At 46.1% G+C, this 19,173-nt stretch overlaps 1 protein-coding gene across 2 annotated transcripts in view; it reads right to left on the bottom strand.

Moving 5' to 3' along the window:
• Positions 1-4,760: 4,760 nt before the first annotated feature.
• The window catches only part of LOC311116431 (ras-related protein Rap-2a-like), a 34,915-nt gene continuing 20,502 nt past the window's right edge, over positions 4,761-19,173 (bottom strand). For both annotated transcript variants that reach the window (XM_084191520.1, XM_084191521.1), the window contains one exon: positions 4,761-5,885. In XM_084191520.1, the coding sequence (XP_084047646.1) occupies positions 5,645-5,885 (241 nt within the window). In that variant the 3' untranslated portion in view covers positions 4,761-5,644. The remainder of the gene's footprint in view (positions 5,886-19,173) is intronic.

Raw genomic sequence — 19,173 nt, 5'->3', positions numbered from 1 at the left:
TCTTGGCATTCTCTCAAATCAAATCAAATTTCATTTGTCACATACACGTGTTCAGCAGATGTTATTGTGGGTGTAGCAAAATGCTTGTGCTTCTAACTCCGACAGTGCAGTAATATCTAACAAGTAATATCTAACAATTTCACAACATATACCCAATACACACAAATCTAAGTAAGGAATAGAATTAACCCAAAGCACAGCTCCAAACTATGCAATAACTATTTAGGGAAGAAGCAGTCAGCTGGTATTCTGTCTATAATGGAGTGGCCAGCACAGTCACCGGATCTCAACCTTATTGAGCTGTTGTGGGAGCAGCTTGACCATATGGTACGTAAGAAGTGCCCATCAAGCCAATCCAACTTGTGGGAGGTGCTTCAGGAAGCATGGGGTGAAATCTCTTCAGATTACCTCAACAAATTGACAACTAGAATGCCAAAGGTCTGCAAGGCTGTAATTGCTGCAAATGGAGGATTCTTTGATGAAAGCAAAGTTTGAAGGACACAATTATTATTTCAATTAAAAATCATTATTTCTAACCTTGTCAATGACTATATTTCATTTACATTTACATTTACGTCATTTAGCAGACGCTCTTATCCAGAGCGACTTACAAATTGGTGCATTCACCTTATGATAGCCAGTGGGACAACCACTTTACAATTTTTTTATTTTATAATTTTTTTATTTCTAGAGTATATTTTTAATTTTCATTTGTTTTATATATATATTAATATATATTTTTAAGTTTGTTTATTATTATTATTATTTATTTTTTGTGGGGATGGGGTGGGGGGTGTAGAAGGATTACTTTTATACTATCCCAGGTATTCCTTAAAGAGGTAGGGTTTCAAGTGTCTCCGGAAGGTGGTCAGTGACTCCGCTGTCCTGGCGTCGTGAGGGAGCTTGTTCCACCATTTCCACCATTTCCACCATTTCCTATGCATTTTGCTATATTTCCTATTCAAACTCATTTCATGTATGTTTTCATGGAAAACAAGGACATTTCTAAGTGACCCCAAACTTTTGAACGATAGTGTGTGTGTATATATATATATATATATATATATATATATATATATATATATAGTTAAGTAAACAAGATAATGGCAACTGCTCTGCCTCTGACCGCAAGGCACTACAGAGGGTAGTGCGTACGGCCCAGTACATCACTGGGGCCCAGCTTCCTGCCATCCAGGACCTCTATACCAGGCGGTGTCAGAGGAAGGCCCTAAAAATTATCAGACTCCAGCCACCCTAGTCATAGACTGTTCTCTCTGCTACCGCACGGCAAGCGGTACCGGAGTGCCAAGTCTAGGTCCAAAATACTTCTCAACAGCTTCTACCCCCAAGCCATAAGACTCCTGAACAGCTAATCATGGCTACCCGGACTATTTGTATTGTCCCCCCCCCCCCCACCCAACCCCCACTTTTAAGCTGCTGCTACTCTGTTTATTATTATTTATGCATAGTCACTTTAACGCTACCCACATGTACATATTACCTCAATTACCTCGACTAACCGGTGCCCCCGCACATTGACTCTGTACCCGTACCCCCTGTATATAACCTCCTACTGTTATTTTATTTTACTGCTGCTCTTTAATTACTTGCTATTTTTAGTTTTTTCTTAAACTGTATTGTTGCTTAAGGGCTTGTAAGTAAGAATTTCACAGTAATGTCTACACCTGTTGTATTCGGCGCATGTGGCAAATAAATTTTGATTTGATTTGATTTGTCATGCATGGCTCAGACCCTGAGGGCCATCGAGAGCAGTCAGATCTTCCTGTCCCGTTCTAGTGTTGCCCGGCCCTGCAGCCCAGCCTGAGCTCCTCCAGCAGCAGTAGCATGGACAGCAATGTCTTCTGCTCTGATGAGCCACGAAGGGTTACAAGGTCCAGGACCAGGTCCAGCAGAACCGCTAGCTTAGCATTAGCCTGTCTCTATGTCTGTGCCTTGTTTGTTAGCATTAGCTTAGCATTAGCTTGTCTCTATGCCTGTGACTTGTTTGTTAGCATTAGAGTTAGCTTTGGCTCCGTTTATTGCCCCTGCAGCTGGCTCATGTTTCCCTGGATCCTGGATCGCTATCCTGCTCTTCCTCCTGAGGGTCTTCCTGACCACCGGTGAGTGTCACATCACATGTTCACACATCTAAATGTCATCCTATGTAACTAATCTGTGTCCCAAATTGCACCTTATTCCCTATGGACCCTGGGCAAAAATCGTGCACTAAATAGGGAATAGGGTGCCATTTGGGATGTATCCTAGATTTCCTATATATCTAACTTGTACTGGTACATGAGACAGATCCCCTGTCCACCCCAAACCTAGTGTGTGTGTGCACGCGCATGTGTGTCATCCACCCCTCTAGCAAAACATTTAAACAATATCTTATCTCTCTATTGGGTAGAATTGGAGTGGTTTACTTTGTGCACAAACAAATACAGAATTTACTGACACCTGATGCTTTTGGTGAGGTTGACGTCTTCTAGTACCAGGTCATTTGTCTACTGGTGGGTTGGCATCACTGCTGCAGGTCAGGGTCACTGAACTGCCCTCCACTATTTCACCAGAGGAACAAATTACATACAAAATATAGTAATGTCATTAACAAAAAATGTTTTACAGGCCTACATATACAGTTGAAGTCGGAGGTTTACATACACTTAGGTTGGAGTCATTAAAACTCGTTTTTCAACCACTCCATACATTTCTTTTTAACAAACTATAGTTTTGGCAAGTTGGTTAGGACATCTACTTTGTGCATGACACAAGTAATTTTTCCAACAATTGTTTACAGACAGATTATTTCACTTATAATTTACTGTATCACAATTCCAGTGGGTCAGAAGTTTACATACACTAAGTTGACTGTGCCATTAAACAGCTTGGAAAATTCCAGAAAATGATGTCATGGCTTTAGAAGCTTCTGATAGGCTAATTGACATAATTTGAGTCAATTGGAAGTGTACCTGTGGGTGTATTTCAAGGCCTACCTTCAAACTCAGTGCCTCTTTGCTTGACATCCTGGGAAATCAAAAGAAATCAGCCAAGACCTCAGAAAAAAATGTGTAGACCTCCACAAGTCTGGTTCATCCTTGGGAGCAATTTCCAAACTACTGAAGGTACCACGTTCATCTGTACAAACAATAGTACGCAAGTATAAACACCATGGGACCACGCAGCCGTCATACCACTCAGGAAGGAGACGCGTTCTGTCTCCTAGAGATGAACGTACGAAAAGTGCAAATCAATCCCAGAACAACAGCAAAGGACCTTGTGAAGATGCTGGAGGAAACAGGTACAAAAGTATATATCCACAGTAAAACGAGTCCTATATTGACATAACCTGAAAGGCCACTCAGCAAGGAAGAAGCCACTGCTCCAAAACCGCCATAAAAAAAGCCAGACTACGATTTGCAACTGCACATGGGGACAAAGATTGTACTTTTTTGAGAAATGTCCTCTGGTCTTGATGAAACAAAAATAGAACTGTTTGGCCATAATGACCATCGTTATGTTTGGAGGAAAAAGGGGGTTCCTTGCAAGCCGAAGAACACCATCCCAACCGTGAAGCACGGGGGTGGCAGCATCATGCTGTGGGGGTGCTTTGCTGCAGGAGGGACTGGTGCACTTCACAAAATAGATGGCATCATGAGGAAGGAAAATTATGTGGATATATTGGAGCAACATCTCAAGACATCAGTCAGGAAGTTAAAGCTTGGTCGCAAATGGGTCTTCCAAATGGACAATGAACCCAAGTATACTTCCAAAGTTGTGCCAAAATATCTTAAAGACAACAAAGTCAAGGTGTTGGAGTGGCCATCACAAAGCCCTGACCTCAATCCTATGGAAAATTTGTGGGCAGAACTGAAAAAGCGTGTGCGAGCAAGGAGGCCTACAAACCTGACTCAGGTACACCAGCTCTGTCAGCAGGAATGGGCCAAAATTCACCCAACTTATTGTGGGAAGCTTGTGGAAGGCTACCCGAAACATTTGACCCAAGTTAAACAATTTAAAGGCAATGCTACCAAATACTAATTGAGTGTATGTAAACTTCTGACTCACTGGGAATGTGATGAAAGAAATAAAAGCTGAAATAAATCATTCTCTCTCCTATTATTCTGACATTTCACATTCTTAAAATAAAGTGGTGATCCTAACTGATCTAAGACAGGGCATTTTTACTAGGATTAAATGTCCGGAATTGTGAAAACTGAGTTTTAATGTATTTGGCTAAGGTGTATGTAAACTTCCAACTTCAACTGTAGTAATGTCATTAACACTTTTTTTTTTCTGCACTTCATTAGGCCTACATCAAGTAGTCTAAAACTCCAAAACTGTCTTAATCACTATTCTCTGTAAAAAACGTTTTCAAATAACTTAAAAAGGCATTTTCTAAAAGTAGTTTGTCGTTATAATTTGACACAGTTCCAATATGATTCTATATACCCATTGGGCTCACTCTGCTCAAAATTAGTGCACTACGGAATAGGGTACAATTTGGGACAGAGACCTTTACTGCAAACAACACAATTACTTACCCAACAGGATAAATATTGGCAGTAAATACCATCAGCCCCTTTGTATTTACCAAGTTCCATTCTATTCCAACAGCACAACATGCAGTAGATCGTAACTGGATACAGAAATCACCAGTCTGGCTCACACAGTTAGTTTTTTGTAAGGCGTCCAGAAACACAACAACTACCTAATCAAAAAGATGACTTCATAAAAGCCTGTAAAATGTGGTGTGGGAAGTTATGTTCAAAGTCTAGAGTTTATTAATAATTGTAAAACAAATCTATCGCATTTCATCACACCGTTCAATGTATAACATCATGTCATTAAATACATTTGACTATTTTTCCACGTTTGTTGAAGATTAATTTAATGAGGTGCAAAATAAAACTTTTTTACCATTTTGTCTCTGAAGTGGGAGATTAAATGCAACTGTACACATAAAAACATCTGAAGTCAACCACGAACCTCAGGTAACAAGGCAAACAATTTGTTGTGTATGGCAACAGAGATGCACAGATGACGTCAGCCTGATCTATGTGAAGCATTACAGATTGCACAATAGAAACGTAAAGGTTATTTCCAATTGAGCCGACATATGCAGTCTCCGCTAACACCAGAAAATTGGCTTTAAATTTCTATCACACTGTAACGCTGATCTTTCGCGATACGGATTTAATAGAGCGTTTAGACTGTCTTTCTGTCTGTCTGTGCTTCTGTCCATCCTTCTGTCTTGGTGAGTTTGATTGTACGTACTCAACAGTGTCCCATGCTCTGCGCCATCCTTTTGAGTCAACACACTATGTAGGCCTAGAATGTTTATCTGTTTTCTTTGACCCCTGTTGCCACATGCTTCTCTGGCGAATGTGTAATAGAGGGAGTTCGGTGTATCACTGTCGCATGAAGAATAACCTTGCCTGAGACCTAAATACTTGGATAGCTCACCGTCACAAACGTGTTTTATTCATTGGGGGCAGTATTGTCCTGTCTTGGCCCCTCCCGCTGTCACCCTCTCACACCGCCACCCCCCTGGAGCTGGTAAATACTGCAGACGGAGCAGCAGGGCTCCTATTTGTCCAGCCCCCTGTCCGCCACACTCTCACAGACCCCCCCCCCCCCCCCCAAGCTATTGTATACGGCAGGATAAGCCGCAGCAGGGTTCCTCTCTGTCGGGCAGCGAGGACGAGTCCATCTGTCGGACGATCTCAGTGAACAGCTCGTCCACCATGTTCTTGCTCTTGGCTGAGGTCTCCAGGAAGGGACAGCCCCAGTCCTCGGCCAAAGCCTGGCCCTCTCCACACGACACCTCCCTCTCTCCCTCCAGGTCCACCTTGTTCCCCACAAGGATCACCGGCACACTCTCGTACCTGGGAGGGAGAGAGAGAGAAAGTGTGTGAGAGAGAGAGATGGGGGAGATACATTATATCTGTGTGCATCTCTGTATTTATTACAGCAATGGGAGCTCTATATTCATGTACAGAATAGAGATAGAGAGAGACATAGACATATACAGTGCATTCGGAAAGTTTTCAGACCCCTTGACTTTTTCCACATTTTGTTATGTCACAGCATTATTCTAAAATGGATTAAATTGTTTATTCCTCTCATCAGTCTACACACAATACCCCATAATGACAAAGCAAAAACAGGTTTTTAGAATTTTTTCCAAATTTATAACAAATAAAAACTGGAAATATCACATTTACATAAGTATTCAGACCCTTTACTCAGTACTTTGTTGAAGCACCTTTGGCAGCGATTACAGCCTTGAGTCTTCTTGGGTATGACGCTACAAGCTTGGCACATCTGTATTTGGGGAGTTTCTCCCATTCTTCTCTGCAGATCCTCTCAAGCTCTGTCAGGTTGGATGGGGAGCGTCGCTGCACAGCTATTTTCAGGTCTCTCCAGAGATGTTTGATCGGGTTCAAGTCCGGGCTCTGGCTGTGCCACTCAAGGACATTCAGAGACTTGTCCCGAAGCCACTCCTGCGTTGTCTTGGCTGTGTGCTTAGGGTTGTTGTCCTGTTGGAAGGTGAACCTTCGCCCCAGTCTGAGGTCATGAGCGCTCTGGAACAGGTTTTCATCGAAGATCTCTCTGTACTTTGCTCCGTTCATCTTTGCCTCGATCCTAACTAGTATCCCAGTCCCTGCCACTGGAAAACATCCCCACAGCATGATGCTGCCACCACCATGCTTCACCGTAGGGATGGTGCCAGGTTTCCTCCAGACGTGACGCTTGGCATTCAGGCCAAAGAGTTCAATCTTGGTTTCATCAAACCAGAGAATCTTGTTACTCATGGTCTGAGAGTCTTTAGGTGCCTTTTGGCAAACTCCAAGCGGGCTGTCATGTGCCTTTTACTGAGAAGTGGCTTCCGTCTGGCCATTCTACCATAAAGGCCTTATTGGTGGAGTGCTGCAGAGATGGTTGTCCTTCTGGAAGGTTCTCCCATCTCCACAGAGGAACTCTAGAGCTCTGTCAGAATGACCATCGGGTTCTTGGTCACCTCCCTGACCAAGGCCCTTCTCCACCCATTGCTCAGTTTGGCCGGGCGGCCAGCTCTAGGAAGAGTCTTGGTGGTTCCAAACTTCTTCCATTTAAGAATGATGGAGGGCACTATGTTCTTGGGGACCATCAATGCTGCAGACATTTTTGCCAAGAGTTTGCAAAGCTGTCATCAAAGCAAAGAGTGGCTACTTTGAAAAATCTCAAATATATTATAATATATATACACTGCTCAAAAAATAAAGGGAACACTAAAATAACACATCCTAGATCTGAATGAATGAAATAATCTTATGAAATACTTTTTTCTTTACATAGTTGAATGTGCTGACAACAAAATCACACAAAAATTATCAATGGAAATCAAATTTATCAACCCATGGAGGTCTGGATTTGGAGTCACACTCAAAATTAAAGTGGAAAACCACACTACAGGCTGATCCAACTTTGATGTAATGTCCTTAAAGCAAGGCAAAATTAGGCTCAGTAGTGTGTGTGGCCTCCAAGTGCCTGTATGACCTCCCTACAATGCCTGGGCATGCTCCTGATGAGGTGGCGGATGGTCTCCTGAGGGATCTCCTCCCAGACCTGGACTAAAGCATCCGCCAACTCCTGGACAGTCTGTGGTGCAACGTGGTGTTGGTGGATGGAGCGAGACATGATGTCCCAGATGTGCTCAATTGGATTCAGGTCTGGGGAACGGGCGGGCCAGTCCATAGCATCAATGCCTTCCTCTTGCAGGAACTGCTGACACACTCCAGCCACATGAGGTCTAGCATTGTCTTGCATTAGGAGGAACCCAGGGCCAACCGCACCAGCATATGGTCTCACAAGGGGTCTGAGGATCTCATCTCGGTACCTAATGGCAGTCAGGCTACCTCTGGCGAGCACATGGAGGGCTGTGCGGCCCCCCAAAGAAATGCCACCCCACACCATGACTGACCCACCGCCAAACCGGTCATGCTGGAGGATGTTGCAGGCAGCAGAACGTTCTCCACGGTGTCTCCAGACTCTGTCACGTCTGTCACATGTGCTCATTGTGAACCTGCTTTCATCTGTGAAGAGCACAGGGCACCAGTTGCGAATTTGCCAATCTTGGTGTTCTCTGGCAAATGCCAAACGTCCTGCACAGTGTTGGGCTGTAAGCACAACCCCCACCTGTGGACGTCGGGCCCTCATACCACCCTCATGGAGTCTGTTTCTGACCGTTTGAGCAGACACATGCACATTTGTGGCCTGCTGGAGGTCATTTTGCAGGGCTCTGGCAGTGCTCCTCCTGCTCCTCCTTGCACAAAGGCGGAGGTAGCGGTCCTGCTGCTGGGTTGTTGCCCTCCTCCACGTCTCCTGATGTACTGGCCTGTCTCCTGGTAGCGCCTCCATGCTCTGGACACTACGCTGACAGACACAGCAAACCTTCTTGCCACAGCTCGCATTGATGTGCCATCCTGGATGAGCTGCACTACCTGAGCCACTTGTGTGGGTTGTAGACTCCGTCTCATGCTACCACTAGAGTGAAAGCACCGCCAGCATTCAAAAGTGATCAAAACATCAGCCAGGAAGCATAGGAACTGAGAAGTGGTCTGTGGTCACCACCTGCAGAACCACTCCTTTATTGGGGCTGTCTTGCTAATTGCCTATAATTTCCACCTGTTGTCTATTCCATTTGCACAACAGCATGTGAAATGTATTGTCAATCAGTGTTGCTTCCTAAGTGGACAGTTTGATTTCACAGAAGTGTGATTGACTTGGAGTTACATTGTGTTGTTTAAGTGTTCCCATTATTTTTTTGAGCAGTGTATATATATATATATATATACAGTTGAAGTCGGAAGTTCATATACAAACATAAAACTCGTTTTTCAACCACTCCACAAATTTCTTGGTAACAAACTATAGTTTTGGCAAGTCGGTTAGGACATCTACTTTGTGCATGACACAAGTAATTTTCCCAACAATTGTTTACAGACAGATTATTTCACTTATAATTCACTGTATCACAGTTCCAGTGGGTCAGAAGTGTACATACACTAAGTTGACTGTGCCTTTAAACAGCTTGGAAAATTCCAGAAAATGATGTCATGGCTTTAGAAGCTTCTGATAGGCTAATTGACATCATTTGAGTCAATTGGAGGTGTACCTGTGGATGTATTTCAAGGCCTGCCTTCCAACTCAGTGCCTCTTTGCTTGACATCATGGGAAAATCAAAAGAAATCAGCCAAGACCTCAGAAAAGAAATTGTAGACCTCCACAAGTCTGGTTCATCCTTGGGAGCAATTTCCAAACGCCTGAAGGTACCACGTTCATCTGTACAAACAATAGTACGCAAGTATAAACACCACGGGACCACGCAGCCGTCATACCGCTCAGGAAGGAGACGCGTTCTGTCTCCTAGAGATGAACGTACTTTGATGCAAAAAGTGCAAATCAATCCCAGAACAACAGCATAGGACCTTGTGAAGATGCTGGAAGAAACAGGTACAAAAGTATTTATATCCACACTAAAACGAGTCCTATATCGACAAAACCTGAAAGGCCGCTCAGCAAGCTCTTAAATGCTAGTAAAACTAAATGCATACTCTTCAATCGTACGCTGCTTTCACCCGCCCGCCCGACTAGAATCACTACTCTCGGCGGGTCTGACTTAGAATATGTGGACAACTACAAATACCTAGGTGTCTGGTTAGACCGTAAACTCTCCTTCCAGACTCACATTAAGCATCTCCAATCCAAAGTTAAATCTAGAATCGGCTTCCTATTTCGCAACAAAGCCTCCTTCACTCATGCTGCTAAATATGCCCTCGTAAAACGTACTATCCTACCGATCCTTGACTTCGGCGATGTCATTTGCAAAATAGCTTCCAACACTCTACATAGCAAATTGGATGTAGTCTATCACAGTGCCATCCGTTTTGTCACCAAAGCCCCACCAAAGCCACCATTGTGACCTGTATGCTCTCGTTGGCTGGCCCTCACTACATATTCGTCGCCAAACCCACTGGCTCCAGGTCATCTATAAATCACTTCTAGGCAAATCCCCGCCTTATCTTAGATCATTGGTCATATTAGCAACACCCACCATAGCAACACCCACCTGCAGGTATATCTCACTGGTCATCCCCAAAGCCAACACCTCCTTTGGCCGCCATTCCTTCCAGTTCTCTGCTGCAAATGACTGGAACGAACTGCAAAAATCTCTGAAGCTGGAGACACTTATCTCCCTCACTAACTTTAAGCATCAGTTGTCTGAGCAGCTTACCGATCACTGCACCTGTACACAGCCCATCTGTAATTAGCCCACCCAACTACCTCATCCCCATATTGTTATTTACATTGTTCATTATTTTGCTCATTTGCACCCCAGTATCTCTATTTGCACATCATCTTCTGCACATCTCACTCCGGTGTTAATACTAAATTGTAATTATTTTGCACTATGGCCTATTTATTGCCTTACCTCCATAACTTACTACATTTGCACACACTGTATATAGATTTCTATTGTGTTATTGACTGTACGTTTTGTTTTTTGTTTATTCCATATGTAACTCTGTGTTGTTTTTTATCGCCCTGCTTTGCTTTATCTTGGCCAGGTCGCAGTTGTAAATGAGAACTTGTTCTCAACTGGCTTACCTGGTTAAATAAAGGTGTGTCAGAGGCGTCAGTGACGTGGATGTGGTGTAGGAGTCAAACACAGGACACAGAAGCTTCGTCCAACCGACTTTACTAAACAAACAAATAAACACTGGCCTCAACTAAACAGGAGGCGAACTATACGCAGCAGTGCGTAAAACACCAAAGTGCAATAGCGCACGAAACACAGTGCGACTATCCTAAATATACAAACATGCGAAAACGAGCAGCACCAAAAGACAGGCGGAACAATTACACACAACACACGACTAGCAAAACGAGAAACTTATAGGATACATAATTAACACTAAAAGGAAACAGGTGTACAAAGAAGACAAAACCAAACAAACATCGATAACATACAACGGTGGTAGCTAGTACTCCGGGGACGACGACCGCCGAAGCCTGCCCGAGCAAGGAGAAGGAGCAGCCTCGGCCGAAACCGTGACAGTACCCCCCCCTTGACGCGCGGCACTAGCCGTGCGCCGACCCCGGCCTCGGGGACGACCAGGAGGACGCGGAGCAGGGCGCGTGGGATGACCACGGTGGAACTCAGTCAGGAGAGACGGGTCTAAGATGTCCCTCCTCGGCACCCAGCACCGTTCCTCCGGGCCGTACCCCTCCCACTCCACGAGATATTGGAGACCCCCCATCCGACGTCTCGAATCCAGGATGGACCGAACTGTGTACGCCGGAGCCCCCTCGATGTCCAGTGGGGGCGGAGGAGTCTCTCCTATCTCACAGTCCTGGAGTGGACCAGCTACCACCAGCCTGAGAAGAGATACATGGAACGAGGGGTTAACGTGATAATCAATAGGCAGTTGTAACCTGTAACACACCTCGTTCAGTCTCCTCAGGACTTTAAAAGGCCCCACAAACCGCCGACCCAGCTTCCGGCAGGGCAGGCGGAGGGGTAGGTTTCTGGTCAAGAGCCAGACTCGATCTCCAGGTGCGTACACCGGACCCTCACTGCGGTGGAGATCGGCGCTCGCCTTTTGTCGACAGATGGCCCGCTGCAGATGGACGTGTGCAGCGTTCCACGTCTCCTCCAAACGCCGCACCCACTCATCCACCGCAGGGGCCTCGATCTGGCTCTGATGCCATGGTGCCAGAACCGGCTGGTACCCTAACACACATTGGAAAGGGGTTAGGTTGGTGGAGGAGTGGCGGAGAGAGTTCTGTGCCATCTCTGCCCAGGGGATATACCTCGCCCACTCCTCCGGCCGGCCCTGGCAATACGATCTCAGAAACCTACCCACATCCTGGTTCACTCGTTCTACCTGCCCATTGCTCTCCGGGTGGTATCCCGAGGTAAGGCTCACCGAGACCCCCAGGCGCTCCATGAACGCTCTCCAGACTCTGGAGGTTAACTGGGGACCTCGATCAGACACTATATCCTCAGGTACCCCGTAGTGCCGAAAGACGTGGGTGAATAGTGCCTCAGCGGTCTGTAGGGCAGTAGGGAGACCCGACATTGGGAGGAGACGACAGGCCTTAGAGAACCGATCCACAACGACCAGTATAGTGGTATTCCCCTGAGAGGGGGGAAGGTCTGTAACGAAATCCACCGAGAGGTGAGACCAGGGTCGTTGTGGAACGGGCAGGGGTTGTAACTTCCCCCTGGGCAGGTGTCTAGGCGCCTTACACTGGGCGCACACCGAGCAGGAGGAGACATAAACCCTCACATCCCTGGCTAATGTTGGCCACCAGTACCTAGCGCTAAGGCAGTGCACTGTCCGGCCAATACCTGGATGTCCAGAGGAGGGTGACGTGTGAGCCCAATAAATCAATCGATCCCGAACCTCGAGCGGAACGTACGTCTGACCCACAGGACACTGTGGAGGACTAGGGTCGGTACGCAACGCCCGCTCGATTTCCGCATCGACCTCCCACACTACCGGTGCCACCAGACAAGACTCTGGCAGTATGGGAGTGGGCTCAACGGACCTCTCCTCTGTGTCATACCGCCGGGACAGGGCGTCTGCCTTACCGTTCTGGGACCCAGGGATGTACGTGATTTTAAATACGAACTGGGCTAGAAACATGTTCCACCGAGCCTGACGAGGGTTCAATCTCCTAGCTGCCCGGATGTACTCCAGGTTACGGTGGTCAGTCAAAATGAGAAAAGGGTGTTGAGCCCCCTCAAGCCAATGCCTCCACACCTTTAGGGCCTGTACCACGGCTAACAGCTCCCTGTCCCCTACGTCATAATTTCGCTCCGCTGGGCTGAGCTTCTTGGAGTAGAAGGCACAGGGGCGGAGTTTAGGTGGCGTGCCGGACCGTTGCGATAGCACGGCCCCAATACCGGCCTCTCACGCGTCCACCTCTACCTGAAATGGTAAAGCGGGATCCGGATGCGCCAGCACCGGGGCCGAAGTAAACAGGTCCTTCAGTCTCCCAAAAGCCCTGTCCGCCTCAGCTGACCACTGCAAACGCACCGGACCCCCCTTCAGAAGAGACGTTATGGGAGCTGCCACCTGTCCAAAACCCCGGATAAACCTCCGGTAGTAATTTGCAAAACCCAAGAACTGCTGCACCTCTTTAACCGTGGTTGGGGTTTGCCAATTACGCACGGCTGACACACGGTCAACCTCCATCTTCACCCCTGACGCGGACAACTGATAACCCAAAAAGGAGATAGACTCCTGGAAAAACAGACATTTCTCTGCCTTGACATACAAGTCGTGCTCCAACAGCCTCCTCAACACTCGGCGCACCAGAGCTACATGCTCGGCTCGGGTAGAAGAGTACACTAGGATGTCGTCAATGTACACGACCACCCCCTGCCCCTGCATGTCCCGGAAGATCTCATCCACAAAGGATTGGAAGACTGAAGGAGCATTCATCAACCCGTATGGCATGACGAGATACTCGTAATGACCCGAGGTGGTACTAAATGCTGTCTTCCATTCATCGCCCTCCCTAATGCGCACCAAGTTGTAGGCGCTCCTGAGATCCAGTTTCGTGAAGAAACGCGCTCCGTGTAATGATTCCGTCATAGTCGCAATCAGAGGGAGTGGATAACTGTATTTCACAGTGATCTGATTGAGACTACGGTAATCAATACACGGGCGCAATCCTCCATCCTTTTTCTTCACAAAAAAGAAGCTTGAGGACGCAGGGGAAGTGGAGGGCCGTATGTATCCTTGTCTCAGAGACTCGGCTATGTATGTCTCCATAGCCCCCTTCTCCTCTTGAGACAGAGGATACACATGGCTCCGCGGAAGCGCTGCTCCTGCCTGGAGGCCTATCGCACAATCCCCCTGTCTATGAGGAGGCAACCGCGTCGCCCTCGTCTTGCTAAACACGAGTGCTACCTCCTCATACTCAGGGGGGATGTGCATTGCGGGCACTTGGTTCGGACTCTCCACCGAGGTCGCCCCCACGGAAACACCTAGACATCGCCCCACACACTGGGCAGACCACTCCTTAAGAGCCCTCTCTTGCCACGAAATGGAGGGATTATGGGTAATCAACCAGGGAAGCCCCAGCACCACTGGATACGCAGGAGAGTCGATCAGATATAACTGAATAGTTTCCTCATGACCCCCCTGCGTACTCATCCTAAGTGGCGCTGTGACCTCCCTAATCAACCCCGATCCCAACGGGCGGCTATCTAGGGCATGGACAGGGAAGGGAGCATCAACAGGAAGGAGGGGAATCCCTAACTCTACACAAAAATTCTGATCAACAAAATTCCCAGCTGCGCCTGAATCTACTAGCGCCTTATGCTGGATATGAGGTGCAACCTGTGGAAATCTTACAGGTATACATAAGTGCACAACAGAGAGCTCTGGGTAAGTGGGGCGCCTACTCACCTGGAAGGTCTCCCCAGTGCGTGGCCTGTTGTCTCGTCCTCCTGGAGACCCTCCCCAGCACCTAGCCGCAGTGTGCCCTCCACGGCCACAGTTGGTGCAGGGGACGGCCCCCCTCGGGCTCCTTCTCCTCCTCTCTCTAGCGCCAGCACCCCCAAGCTCCATAGGGCTCGGCTCGGAGGTGCTGGAGGGTGGAATGGACGGCCCCCACTCGGGACGTCCGCGGGTGGCCAGCAGGGTGTCAAGACGGATGGACATGTCCACCAACTGGTCGAACGAGAGGTTAGTGTCCCTGCAGGCCAGCTCTCGGTGGACGTCCTCCCGCAGACTGCATCGATAGTGGTCGATGAGGGCCCGCTCATTCCACCCTGCATCTGCCGCTAGAGTCCGGAACTCCAGGGCGAACTCTTGTGCGCTCCTCTTCCCCTGTCGGAGGTAGAATAGACGCTCCCCCGCCGCTTTCCCCTCAGGTGGATGGTCGAACACGGCCCTGAAGCGGCGGGAGAACTCCGCGTAGGTGATAGTGGCGGCGTCTATCCCCCTCCATTCGGCGTTGGCCCACTCCAACGCCTTTCCGGTGAGACAGGAGATGAGGGCGGAAACGCTCTCGTGTCCCGAGGGCGCCGGGTTTACGGTGGCCAGGTAGAGTTCCACCTGCAGGAGGAACCCCTGACACCCGGCAGCGGTGCCGTCATACGCCCTCGGGAGCGAGAGCCGAATCCCACTGGATTCCGGAGCTTGGATGGGAGGACTGACCGATGGTGGTGGTAAGCTGGGTGGAGGTGTGGGTACCCCTCTGGCCTCCCATCGGTGCAGAGTATTTATCACGTCCTGCAGGGCGGTCCCGAGTTGTAGGATCCTATCGTCCTGTCCGCGGACGCGCTCCTCCAAAGACTCGGGCGCTGCTGCTGCTCCTGCTGACTCCATTAGATGGTGTGTAATTCTGTCAGAGGCGTCAGTGACGTGGATGTGGTGTAGGAGTCAAACGCAGGACACAGAAGCTTCGTCCAACCGACTTTACTAAACGAACAAATAAACACTGGCCTCAACTAAACAGGAGGCGAACTATACGCAGCAGTGCGTAAAACACCAAAATGCAATAGCGCACGAAACACAGTGCGACTATCCTAAATATACAAACATGCGAAAATGAGCAGCACCAAAAGACAGGCGTAACAATTACACACAACACACGACTAACAAAACGAGAAACTTATAGGAGACATAATTAACACTAAAAGGAAACAGGTGTACAAAGAAGACAAAACCAAACAAACATCGATAACATACAACGGTGGTAGCTAGTACTCCGGGGACGACGACCGCCGAAGCCTGCCCGAGCAAGGAGAAGGAGCAGCCTCGGCCGAAACCATGACAAGGTGAAATAAAAATAAAATAAAAATGTACAAGCACAATCGTGGCATCAGCGTCAGGCAAACAGGCATTGGATGTAAAAACGTTCCTTTTTAGTGTCATTTAAACTTTTTTTAACTTACTTTTATCTTTGACTGTCATTCTACCCCCCCGCCCAGCAACTTCACTCCCACTTGTCTCCAGTTCCACATCCCAACCCTCAATTTCCCTCAGCCCATCCCACCTATCTCTGCTGGTCACCCTCTTCGGATTTCTGCGCGCCATATATCTTTCAACTATACTGTGATGTTTAACATACAATTTTAATCTATCTAATTGAATAGAATCCACAGATTGTGAGTTGAAGATAAATACTTTTACTAAGAGTATTAGTAATTGACTGACCAGGTCTCTCCAAATCTCCCAACAATGCTATTTCTAGGGTCAGTTTTAGATGAATGTTATGCTTTTACAGCCATTCCTGAACCTGAGACCAGAAACAGGCTACCTGAACAAATGGTCTATTGATTCTGTATCCTCGCTACAAAATCTGCAGAGCTGCGATGGTTGTATGACCCAAATATTCGACATTTTGTTGGTGGCAAGAATTCCGTACAATAATTTTAGCTGAAAAGCACAAAGTCTTAAATCTTGCGTTGTTTTATATATCAACTCATACACCCTGTGCCATGGAATCGGTACATAAAAAATCTCTTCCCAGCTGTTTTGCAATATGTTTGGCACAGCTGTCAACATCCTGGTCCTCAAATGAAACTGGTATACTTTCCTATTTATGCTATTTCTGTTCCTCCGCCAGTTTTGATCCTTTATATTGGGCAGACAGACCAGTTCCCTACCACCTCCCGCTGCCACCTGCCTCCTCAATTTTTGGGGTAGTGCTGTAATCAATTGGTTGTAATCTTGGATTGAGCAGACCTTCCCATACAATTCCGATAGCTCCATGAAATACATAAATCTACCGTTCCAATTTACAATATAATTTAAAAACAAAATACCCTTCTAAAACATATTTCCCATAAATAAAGGTATTTTATCAACCAGCACATTTGAGTTCAACCATAATATTTGTTGTAATATTTATTCTATATTTTCTGGGGGATGAAATTGAAATTGTAACCAGCTCTGCATTTCTTGTTTGAAAAAGAGAGATACTTTGAACAAAGTTTCATTTTCAATTAATCGAAAAATGAGAAATGGCAATCTGCACAAATGCAAAAAGGCCATTTTTAAACAAGGGATGAGCTTTTCTTAGTAATCTAATGCAGAACCATTTTGTGTTCAAGTAAAACATTTGTATACCGTAAGTGAAGAAAGCTTTTAGAGAGAGGTTTAGTGCATTTATATTTAATAATCTCAGCCCACCCAGTTCATATTCATTATATAGATAGGCATGCTTTATCTTTTCTGGTTTAGCAAACCTGTTAAAGCAAAAAAAAAATTTGCTCAGATGATTTGAAAAACAAATCATCAGTAGTAGGCAGTGCCATAAGTAAGTGAATAAACTGAGATATGACTAAAGAGTTAATCAGTGTAATTTTCCCATAAATAGACAGGTATTTACCTCTCCATATTTGCAGGATCTTGTCAATTTGTACTAGTTTTCTATTGACATTCATTGTGGAGAGCTCATTTATATATTTTGTGATATGAATACCAAGTATGTCTACTTCACCGTCAGCCAATTTTATAGGTAAACTGCAGGGTAATGTAAAAGTTATGTTTTTAATGATCCAATACGTAATATGGTACACTTATCATAATTAGGTTTTAGTCCAGAGAAGCCAGAAAAGTAATCTAAATCTTCAATGAGACATTGCAGGGTTCTAGCTTGCGGACTTAATATATAACTTGAGTCATCGGCATACATGGACACCTTCGTTTTTAAGCCTTGGATTTCTAATCCTTTAATGTTGTTATTTGAGCATATTTTAATAGCTAGCATTTCGATGGCCATAACAAATAGATATTGTGACAGCGGACACCCTTGTTTAACTCCTCTTGACAGTTCAAAACTGTTGTAGCCCCTATTTACCATTTTACACCTGGGGTTGCTATACATTACTTTTATGAATTGAATAAGAGACTCACCTAAATTGAAAAAATCCAGACATTTATATAAAAAATCCAGTATTACTTTATCAAAGGCCTTTTCAAAATCTGCTATGAATACCAGGCCTGGCTTCTTAGATGTTTCATGTTGTTCTATTATTTATAGTAGTTGTCGTATATTGTCTCCAATGTATCATCCATGTAAAAAAACCTGTCTGATCAGGATGAACAATACCTGGTAAAACCTTTTTAATTCTGAGTGCTATTCATTTCGCTATTATTTTTGCATCACATCATTGAAGATATAAAATATTTAGCTTCCTCTTTTAAAATATCATTTGGAGAATCATGGATGACTCCGTCTTAAGTAACAAGTTTCTGCAAATTATTTTTGGTAGCAAGAAGTGTGGATCATCCTGATTTGGACCATATAGACTAATGAGCCAAATCAGTTTTTCATCCACTTTCATATTCAAAAGGGTCCACCTTTCTTGCGGATCATTCCTGAATGTTTCGTTCGGATCAACATTTTTGTTAATTAGTCTCATCACACCTTTTGAGTTCCTTTGTCCTTGTCACGACTTCTGCCGAGGCTGCCTCCCCTCCTTGTTCGGGCAGGTTTCGGCATTCGTCGTAACCGGCTTACTAGCTACTGCCGATCCCATTCTCATCACTCCACTTGTCATGTCTTGTCTTGTCAATCATACACACTTGGTGCTCATTCCCCTAATTAGTATGTGTATAAGTGTTCCCTCTGTTCCCCTTGTCTTTGTGAGTGATTGTTTCATTGTGAGAGCGAGTAGCTCAGTTGAGCTTTCCCTTGTGATAGTTTAATTTTGACCCTGGGTGCGTTTTATTTATGTAAATGGGATAAACTCTGGACTTCGGTGTTTTACCTCCTGCGCCTGACTCCTTTATTCACACCTCGTCACAGAATCACTCACCCGCTGAATGGAGTCAGCAGGAGAAGACAGCATGCCTGTAGTTGTGGCAAGGGTCCAGGAGCATTCCTCGATAATGGCCAACTTGGGGGAAGCGATGGATCGGGTTCTTCAGGTAGTACAACGCCTGGAGAGGAGAGGACCCGATCTATCGAGACCAGCTGGTCAACCGGATCCAGCCACCTACACCTTAGCCCCTGGAGGGATCCAGATATCCCGGCCACCAGTCGATTCAGGCGCGGCTGGGAACTTTATGGACAGGGCATTTGCACGCCGTCAAGGCATTTCATTGGTTCCCCTATCCATTCCACTCCCCATCAGAGCACTTGATAGTCGACAATTAG

The sequence above is a fragment of the Coregonus lavaretus genome, assembly GCF_964263955.1.
Source record: "Coregonus lavaretus genome assembly, contig: HAP1_SCAFFOLD_1214, whole genome shotgun sequence".
Taxonomy (NCBI): Eukaryota; Metazoa; Chordata; class Actinopteri; order Salmoniformes; family Salmonidae; genus Coregonus; species Coregonus lavaretus.
Note: the sequence above shows the minus strand (reverse complement) of the source record. Positions and strands in the feature narration are given on the sequence as shown.